At 50.7% G+C, this 9476-nt stretch overlaps 1 protein-coding gene across 1 annotated transcript in view; it reads left to right on the top strand.

The window, feature by feature from the left end:
- Positions 1-7245, top strand: part of LOC104166539 (hematopoietic lineage cell-specific protein-like) — a gene marked incomplete at its 5' end in the record, with an annotated part of 12434 nt that extends 5189 nt beyond the window's left edge. Inside the window, 8 exons of the mRNA XM_009706503.1 lie at positions 64-174; positions 820-875; positions 3900-3969; positions 4216-4349; positions 4988-5098; positions 5602-5902; positions 6669-6740; positions 7109-7245. Coding sequence (XP_009704805.1) covers positions 64-174; positions 820-875; positions 3900-3969; positions 4216-4349; positions 4988-5098; positions 5602-5902; positions 6669-6740; positions 7109-7245 — 992 coding nt within the window. The remainder of the gene's footprint in view (positions 1-63; positions 175-819; positions 876-3899; positions 3970-4215; positions 4350-4987; positions 5099-5601; positions 5903-6668; positions 6741-7108) is intronic.
- Positions 7246-9476: the final 2231 nt, after the last annotated feature.

The following is a 9476-nucleotide window of genomic DNA, read 5'->3' as shown; positions in this document are numbered from 1 at the left end:
TTTTCTCTGTCCCTCCCTGGTCTGTTCTCTTCCATGCCATGATCTGGGTCCCTGTGGCTGAAGACTATTCTGTGGGCTTTGGTGGGAAGTTCGGGGTCCAGAGGGATCGTCAGGACAAGAGTGCCCTTGGCTGGGACCATCAGGAGGAAGTGCAACCCCATGCATCCCAAACAGGTAGGGCAATGTTGCCAGAGGTGGCAGCATGATTTCCTCGGAGCACACGCAGACCTAGAGCTAGTGGTTCATACTTGACAGAGACCCAGCTGCTGAGAGCTGAATGTGTACAGCATGTTGGGGAGCGGCTGGGACTGTGAACCGCCAAAGCACACGGGTGAGCTCTGCCAGAGTAGGTGCGTGCTTGGATCAGTGAGGGACATTGAATGCAAGTCCCTAAATCAGGCTTCCCAGACTATACTGTGCTTTCTCTGGGAGGTACATTCCTGATCATAAGCTCATTCAAAAGGTGAGCACATGGGAATGAGGCAAAGCAGGTTCCAGCAATGGCTTGACTACTGTATGTTTAACTTCAGTGAACAAGGCCACATTGTGCTCAGATGGCAGGACTGGCTTCTCACCCCAGTGCCTTGGAAGCAGATTTGCCAGCGTACAGCACTGAACACCTGTGCTCTTTGCTGAAAGGAATGAAGGATTAGTCTTAAAAGCTACTGTCAGAGCATTTTGTATGTAGTCTCTCTATTTAGTTCCATGCGATAAGTTGCAGACAAAGCTAGCTCATTTCCCTGGTCGCAGCATACTGAAGGCAGAGGTGTATACAGAATATAAAATGTTATAAAATAGCCTCATTTTTTTTCTATACAGACTATGCCAAGGGGTTTGGAGGCCGTTACGGGGTCCAGAAGGACAGAGTAGATAAGGTAAGACTGCATGCTGCAGCCTGCAATTGCTTCCTGCTAATCACTTCTCTCTGCACTGCTGTGAGAGAAGAGCCTTCCCCGGTGGAGATGAGGTCCCACCGCTCAGTGCACAGCTATTGCAAGGGTGAGGGAGCTGGCCCAGTGTGAAACAGCAGAGGGTGCAGGGTAATGCATCCTTGAGAGACCATAATGCAAGGAAGAAAAAGTTTTTTCCATTCTCGGCTGCTTTCGAATCATTCCAGTCTTGGCCTGAACAGTCATACGCCTCCTTTCTCTTGGGGCAGGATTTAATAGCAGAGCCAGTGAAGAGCTTTCTAAGGGCATCAGACTGTGCCCTCCTGGATATCCAGTACCATTTGAGATACTGGGAGTGTTCTGTCTGGCTGCTTGCCGTCACTCCACAGGCCCTGTGTGTACCAGTACAGTCAGGATGAGCAGTGATGGCTCCTTGGAGATGAAATTTTGTGAGCGCACAGCCTTGTGAGAAGTCTGAGAGGCCACAGGCTATTGCACGGTGCAGGAGCTGTCTTACACAGGAGAGGTGCTGGATCAGAGTGAAGGGCCGTCTGGTGTCATGTCCCCAGCACTGACTGGGAGGTGATGCTCGTGCAGAGAGCAGTATGCATAGAGAGTGGTCCTTGCCTTGGCCTCCCTCCAGCGAGAAGGTGGTATTGCTGTGGCTACCAGTCCTCTAGCTGTTCTTACTCAAGGCAGAAGGTCTGTTAGTAGCTGTCACACCTACACATAAACAAGGCTTCCCAGAAGCTGGCTTGAATCTTTGGTCTCGTGAGTAGCCAACTTGCCGACCTGCCCAGGCTCTCCAGTATCTTATGCAGATCTATGGCCTCTCTGGTCTGGCTCCTTGTCCTCTTGTACTACTCACCACCTGGTATGGCTTTGTGTATGAGTGACTGGCCCCATATCACTCCCCCTTAGCTACTGGTGAGATCTGGCCATTCCTCATGGTGCTGTCTGTAACTCATCCGCTTCTCTGTTGTTTGTTGCCTTTGGCAGGTTTTTCGGTCCTGTCCGGGAGTGTCTTACGGTCTGTTCAGTTAGCTAAATCTCAGACCAGGGCCTGGTCATCTGCCTGCAAACCTTAACAGAACCCAATAGGGATGGGATTGGCAGGGATCAACCTTGCATGAGAAGAGGTCGTCCAGTTTGCTGGTTCAAGGTTTCTGTCTGGGCTGAAACCAGGCAAAGCCCATCTGCAGTCCAAATGCAGACTGTCTCAGGCACTTGTGCTTTGGCAAGCTACACTGCAAATTTGTTCAGGAAAGGGAGTCTTGTCAGTGAATGATGAACTGCATGGATGGGGATAACCTGAAAGATGAGAATCCTGGATGCTGGTGGGGCTTTGGGGGATTTAGAGGAGGAACCGAGGGTACCTCCCCTGAAGGATACTTTTTCTGTTGTTGGGCACAGTGCTCATGGCATAGTGTTGTGCTTGGTACAGTACCATACTGAGGACCTGGAGGAGGCAGATGAGGACCTTTCTGCAGGGCCCCAAGCCAAGGAAGGACATAAACACATACCTGTAACAACCGAACATGTTCCTTTCCATGCTGCTTGTATGGGCTGGACCAGTAGCAGAGTGGGAATGGCATCCTGCCCATGGAAGAGATTAGCATCGTCTATGAATTTAACAACAGCAAATGGAGGTGCATTGTCAAAAGGCAAGGCATCATGTATGTGGCAGAAAAAAGCATGCAAAATCAGATGAGCACTTGTGCAAAAGTCAGGACAATGGGTCATTTGAAAAGCAGGATGCAGAGCGGGGATAAGCAGTTCTTGATCAGCTCAAAGTGGAACAGTTGTTTATGCATTTTAAGAATACTGAAGCATAATCAAAGATGGTAAAAATAAAGATATTTGGGCAAGTACCTAAGTTCTTGATTGCCTGGTTTACAGGCACTGGAGAAGTGCTGAACTCATTGCTCCAAAGTAGGGTATAATATACCGCCAGGCAATCTTAACTCCCCTTTGATAAAGTTTTGAACACTAAGTGTAGGATTCAGCTCTCACACTAAGACTCCTAAATTTAAATGCTGTCATATAAACAACGTGTCCAAGTCTCTGCTGTGGTCTGTGTAGACCTGGTTCTGAGCCTGCGGTGCCGTTTGGCTGCTCAGGTGTGTTTTCTTTAAGGAGAGCAGAGCTGCTGTCTGGGCTCCGCTGACTGTGGTAGGAGCTCTGCCATCCAGCCCATTGCTGACACCGGAGGTGGAACGCTAAATGGAGCAATAGGAGTCTGAAAGCTGGATCCTGCCAGCAGTTCCCTTTTTGTATGAAATAGTTTTCTCATGAAAGGGGACAAACTCCCTCTGTCTCACTTTCTTTTTGCTGCAAACGCCCCATCAATGCTATTACCAGTTCAGCCATCTCTTCACACCTTATAAAGCCAGTGATATTTCAGATATTCACACACATTTTCAGTTTGGTATTTTCCAGCCTATACTACTGTATACGCATAGTGGCGGCAACGACCTGCTGAAGGGACGCCTGTTTTTCATGGTTAGGCAGCTGCAGGTGTGCATGCAATAGGGAAGGGCTTCCACGCCTGATATGACTGGGAGTGCAGGGGACGCGTCGGGGTGCATCGGGTCCCTGGCCCTCAGGAGGTGGTGGGCTGCCAGGCCTCCCCTCAGCTCTTTGCCGTGTTACCAGTGAGCGCTTCTGCCTTCAATGCCCAGCCTTGGTGTCCTATGCAGCAGTCACCTTGCCACTGTACAACCTCCTCTGCCTGGCTCCAGGTAGCCTTTTCAGCCCTCAGAGTGCCACTCCCCGAACAGGAACGTCCCTTGCCTTTGGCTGGAGGGCAGCAGGCACTCGCACAGCGCAGGGGGGCATCAGGAGAGCAGGGCTGCAGCCAGCAGCCTCCACAGGGCTGTGGCAGTTGTACGGATGAGGACAGACACAGCTGGGAGCAAAGCTTGCAGTCACCAGTAGCCAAACCCAGCAGGGCATCTCAGCACTGGCCGTACCTAACAAGCTGGACACTTAATTCACTTCCTCTTGCAGAGTGCTGCTGGCTTTAACGAGATGGCAGCTCCCACCTCCTCGTACGAGAAAACAAGACCACTGGAGGCAGGTGAGCCAACCGAGTACCAGCCCTGGGCTTGGTGGGAAGCTGTGGGCCTCATGGTCCCTCTGTGGCTGCACACTGGCAGGCACTTGCTGTGGTGGGATGTGGATTTAACCAACGTTGAGAGGCAGGAGAAGGTGGCTGAACTGCAAGTTTCTCTGGAAGAGGCAGAAGTCTGGGTTTCTCCTGGATGCCTGGGGTGGTGGAAGGGAGCCATGAGGCAGACTTGATCAGCTTTCTTCTCCACAGGAGCTTCCAGTGGCACCAGCAGCCTGCGGTCACGATTTGAAAACATGGCTAAGACAGCAGAGGAGGAGAGCAGACGGCAGGCAGAGGAGGACCGGGTGAGGCGGCAGGCTCGGCAGTGCCAGGTGGCTCGGCAGAAGGTGAGCCATGGCCATCTTGCCATGTCCTCCAAGGCTTGCGAAGCAGACTTTTCCTCAGGGCTGTGCAGCTCCATGTCCTTCTATCTGATCTCTTTACAGTAACCTCTTGCCTAAACTGCTTCCCTGCATCTGCCAGGGACTGCCATTGAACTTCACAATTGTCACTGGATTTTCCCTTTTGGCACACAGATGAGGATGTGCCTGCACCCAGCCATGACCCCCTGTGCTTTGGCCTAGGCTGCTTCTTGCCTCTAGTGCCTGGCAAACACAGTGCAATCACACCTCCCCAGTATCGCCATCCCAGCAGTCTGTATTCAGGGTTTTCCAAACTGGAGATTGCACCCAAACCCTCACATTTGCAAGACCTCCTTCTACATTGTGCTGTTTCTGCATTCAATGTGCAGATAAGGTTTCACCAATAAAGCACTCCCTGAGAACGTTCCCCTCCTTGAGGCTACTTTCTGCAGACCCCGTAGTCGTTACAGACCTGTTAGTGTCCAGTCCCTCGGGCAGGTTTATGGGAGCTGGAACAGATTTCATCTGGAGGAAGACTGAGAGTTGCTCTGTTGGGAATGGGAACAGACATTGCTCTGGACCTAGTTCAACGGGATTGAGGGGATCTGATGAGTTTTCTCCAGCAGGAAATCCCACAGAGAGAGAAGGACCACACAGAGACAGCCTCTGCCGCCGTGCCAGCAAGGGTGCCTGCGAGTGCTGACCGAGGGAGGCCTGTGTCACCGGGAAAAGAGGTGCCAAGGCGGGCTGGGGAGAGGCAGGAGGGGGGGCAGGCAGAGCGGATTGCATCTGAGAGGGGGCCCTGCTTTATGGGCAGCCCGCAGGAAGAAGTAGGGTGCAGCCGCAGCGTGGGAGAAGCTTTGGAAGGGGTGAGGGGGGGAAACGTTGGGATGGTGATGGGACATGGCTGCACAGCACCTTATACCATGAGAGGGGCTCTTGGAGTAGATCAGTACAGCGGCAGTACAGTGAGCTGTAGCTGAATATGTCAGAGAGGTTGAAATACATGAGCCATGAGGGTCTTCACAGCAATCCCAGGTGCCAGTTCAGCACAGACCTAATGGCTGAGCTGTTTCCCCGTTGTGCAGAGGATGATGCTCCATTTGTGTCATGGTAGCGCTAAAGGCACCTCCAGTGGAGCGGGGTCCCTTGTGTTGGGTGCTGTGCAGTCACGGGAGAGCTGCCTACAGTGGATGCTTTGCAGGTGACTTCCCAGTCACTTCTCACTTCATGGCAGGAGGCAAAAAGGGAGGATGAGGAAACACCACCCACTTTGCCACCAAGGCCAGCAGATCTGGGTGGAGAGCTGTGCAAGCTGCCCAGCCAGGATCAGCCCATCTACAGTGAAAGTTTGGATGTCGGTGGAGACTATGAGGAGCTGCCAGAGCCCTCTGACTACTGTAACAGTACCAGTGGCGGTGCTGACTATGAGGAGCTGCCAGCGCCCTCGGGAAAGCTGGATGACTATGAAGGAGATGGAAGTGAGGATTATGAGGAGATCCTTCCTGAGGAACCCAGCCAGAGCCAGCCCCACCTGGGTAAGTACTGATGGAAGAGCCCGTGTCTTGGGGAGCTTGTATCTATCTGCTCACCTCACTGACAGTATGGGACAGACCATTCAGGAATTTGTATCCTGAAATCTACTGTGGTCAGGGTGGCAGCCCATGACAATGGAGACTTGGTCATCTCCCACTGCCTTGGCCAGCTCCAAGGTGCGAGATCAGCTGCATGGGGTGCTGGGCCAGGCAGCAAGTATCTCTGCTGGAGCAGGACTCGGCTGGATCAGAGTGCTGCTGTGGGCTCTGAAGAAGCTGGGCCTGGACTGATGCTCTCGGTGCACTGTTTGCTGGCAAGTGACTGCCAGTGCTTCACTGAGGCCTGGGGATGCCCTCTTAATTCAGCCTGTTGCTGAAATGGCTGATGCTCATGAGACCTGATCTGGCGGTGTCTCCTGGGTATGAGGAGTGCAGGGTAGTCTTCCTCCAAGCACATAAGCAAACTGCATGGGCTGCTGTTGATGTTTCTGTTGCAGCTTCGCTGGTACTGGAGATGGTAAGTGGAGAGGCTGAAGTTATGTCCAGCCTTTGTCTTGGGAGAGGAACATGAAGCATCAAGACCCAGCCTCTCTCCTTGCAGAAGAAGAGAGAAGTCATACCTTGCTTTAGGCCATGGTACACCTCTCCCTGTTGATAGAATTTGGATGTGGTTCACCACAAGGCTGATAGCTGGGTGCAGGGTGACACTGACCAGATCTATATGGCTGCTTTCAGCTTCTTTCTCATCTGCCCGTCCTGTCCTCTGCAGGGAAAATGGACAATGTTTATGAGGTGGAGAGCCCTGGGACCTGTGCGGTGGCTCTCTACGATTACCAAGGAGGTGGGTCTATCATCCAGGCTGTGGGGAAAGGCACTGAGCTGGCTGGGACGCTGCAACAGGGAGGTGGTGGCTTACACCCATCAGCAGTGGTGGAAAGATTTTTACTTGGTGATTTAAATTTCTCCCTCTTGGAAAGCAGAGTGAGACCTGACTTAGGAACACAGAAGCTTCATCTTTCTTCTGTGAAGTCTTGCCCCTTCTCTGCTTTATCTGTGCTGTTTGTTGGGGGATGGATGAGATGAACTCTGAGGGTTATCAGAATGCTCGTTCTGTATTCTCCTCCGGGGGGTGGTGGGAGGAAGGATGTAAAACCTGCTCTCTGGGGTTATCTTTGCATTGTGACTGTGTTTTCTGAACAATTTCTGCAGATGGAGATGATGAGATTTCCTTTGACCCTGACGACACAATCACACACATCGAGATGGTAGATGAAGGCTGGTGGCGCGGGCAGTGCCGGGGCAAAGTAGGCCTCTTTCCAGCAAATTATGTGAAGCTTCTGCAGTGAAACCAGCATTGTCGAAGCTGCTTCCTTCCAAACTTGCCTCTCTCTGCTTCAGCCTTTTATGTGTTATTAGCTTAATTCGGCTCAGCTTGGCATGTCTACATGCAAGAAATACCAAGGAGCAAACTGCCAGTGTCTGAGGGAATGTTTTGGCCTGTGCCCAAGAGGACTTTGGTTCCCATCCACTTCCAGATGGGAAAGGTGGGATGATTTAAGAGCATGTGAGTGCAATACAAGATGTCTTTTCTACCTAGGCTGTCCCACATGGCAAGTTTGCAGAAGTGTGTCCATTCCTGTTCCCAACAGGGCAATTCACAGAAAAGAAGCACCAACTCTATTCCAGTCAGGACAGAAGGAACATGAGCTATGCCACCTTTTTAAGTTGCTGTGATGATCTCATGGGTGATCTCATCCTACCCAGGGGTCAAGGAAAAGAGCACTGTGAAGGCCAAACTTGCTTTTGTTCCCAAGAAGGGTTTCCACTTGCAGGATGAACTGTGTTTGCAGCATGGAGTAGAGAACAATGAATCGGGTCTGTCTGGGCAGATTTCAGGGCTGGGGCCTGGGAACATTTGACCATCACAGTGAATACTGTTGACTTTTCCTGCACACAGACACAAGCTTGGCTGTAGTGAGCTGTTCCATTAAATGAGGGAAGTGTGTGCTGGCTCAATGAAAATGTAGGATGATCTTGATAAGGTTGGAGATTACTTGCTTGGTTTCCCTCTGTGTGCCAAGAATGCTGTTGGGAGATAAACCTTGAAAAAGGAAGTGTAAAAATTAGATTATTTTCTGACAAAAATTATTCTGGAAAATCTGTCTTGGAGCAAGAGAAAAATACTAAAAGGCTTCACTTAACAATGTGTATGTTAATAGCTATCTTGGTTCTCATCCAGGCAGCCCATCAGAGCAATGTTCTAATAGGGAAATCCTTTCAATCTAGCAAATGAATCAGAATAAGTGCTGCTTGATACAGGCAGTGGAGTATTTTTAAGAGAGCTCCATTTTTCCTGTTAACTGCTCTGACAGTATAAATAAGCATACACACGCGAGTGGGGCAGGAAGAGCATTCCCACAGCTTGTCTGTGGCCTAAGGGCTCCAGCGTGCTTTGCCGTTGAGCGCTAAAGAGAGGTTCCCCCATCCAGTATTTGGCTGAGCCTGTTCTCTCTGCTCTTGGGTGGTTTGAGACCAGCCTGGCAGTAAAAGAGTTAATGCCTCATAGGCCTTTGCAGGACTCACTTGTTAAGAAATATTTGCAGGTAATGGTCTCACCAATTTAATTAACAAAGGAGTGAATTATTAAAGGGTGTGCTGGCTAGAGCCTCCTTATCTGAGGAATGCTGTTGCTATTTACAATATCCTACTTGTCTGACACAGTTTGGTGAAGAATAAGTCGCATGACCTAAAGGTATATAAACTCTGTCACTGCCCCATTTGGGCAGAGTTCATCTCAGCAGCGTCTGTCACTGCTGCGCTGTGCTCTCCCTCATAGCTGTAGTAATAAACTGCTTCTGTTCTGGCCTGACTAAAATTGCGTCCCGGTTTTTCCGTGACAGTACATGTCCTCTGCGTCTGTTGTAGGCTCGGTTCCTTGCACAGTGAAAAGGGCCCCTGATTCTAGCCCTCCTTCATCACAGGTGTGGGGATAAGGGTGAGCAGGTGGGCAGCTGGGTGAGGAAATGTTTAATTTCTAACATTTAAAGCAGTTTTCAATAATAATCCAATGGAAACTGAAGACCTCCGTTGAACCAGCATATTCCAGGCTAGATGCTCAACATGCCGCTGTGGGAGGTGGCTGTTGTTCCTTTGTGGTATGCCAGTGCCATCACAATGGGGATCGGTCAGGGACAGGCTGAGTAGCACAGTGCGTGGGAGGCTGGAGGAGCAGAGCCCAGTGCAGTGCCAGCCGCCACAGCAGGGGTGCAGAGGGCCCCGCTCTGGCACCTTTGGGGCACGGTGCGGCTCTGGGTCAGTTCTGGACCATCCTGCACTTGAACAAGACTGTACTACCCTGGAAGATAGTACAGGATCCCTGCACAGTGTTTGATACTGTGTCTGTCAGTCATGGGAAAGACATATTGTGATTCAGGTTAGAAACTGTCAATTTTAATGTAAACTTTCTGGAAGTTTTTGGTTTGGGTTTTTGGTTGGTTAGTTTTGCTTTTTTTTTTTTTTTTCTCCTCTGAAATAACTTTTTTCCTCATGCAGTTCACGCTTTATTTCCTGATGTTCC

This window comes from Cariama cristata, unplaced genomic scaffold (assembly GCF_000690535.1).
Source record: "Cariama cristata isolate BGI_N322 unplaced genomic scaffold, ASM69053v1 scaffold8258, whole genome shotgun sequence".
In the NCBI taxonomy this organism is placed as follows: domain Eukaryota; kingdom Metazoa; phylum Chordata; class Aves; order Cariamiformes; family Cariamidae; genus Cariama; species Cariama cristata.
The sequence above is the reverse complement of the archived record's forward strand: the minus strand, read 5'-3'. Positions and strand labels throughout refer to the sequence as shown.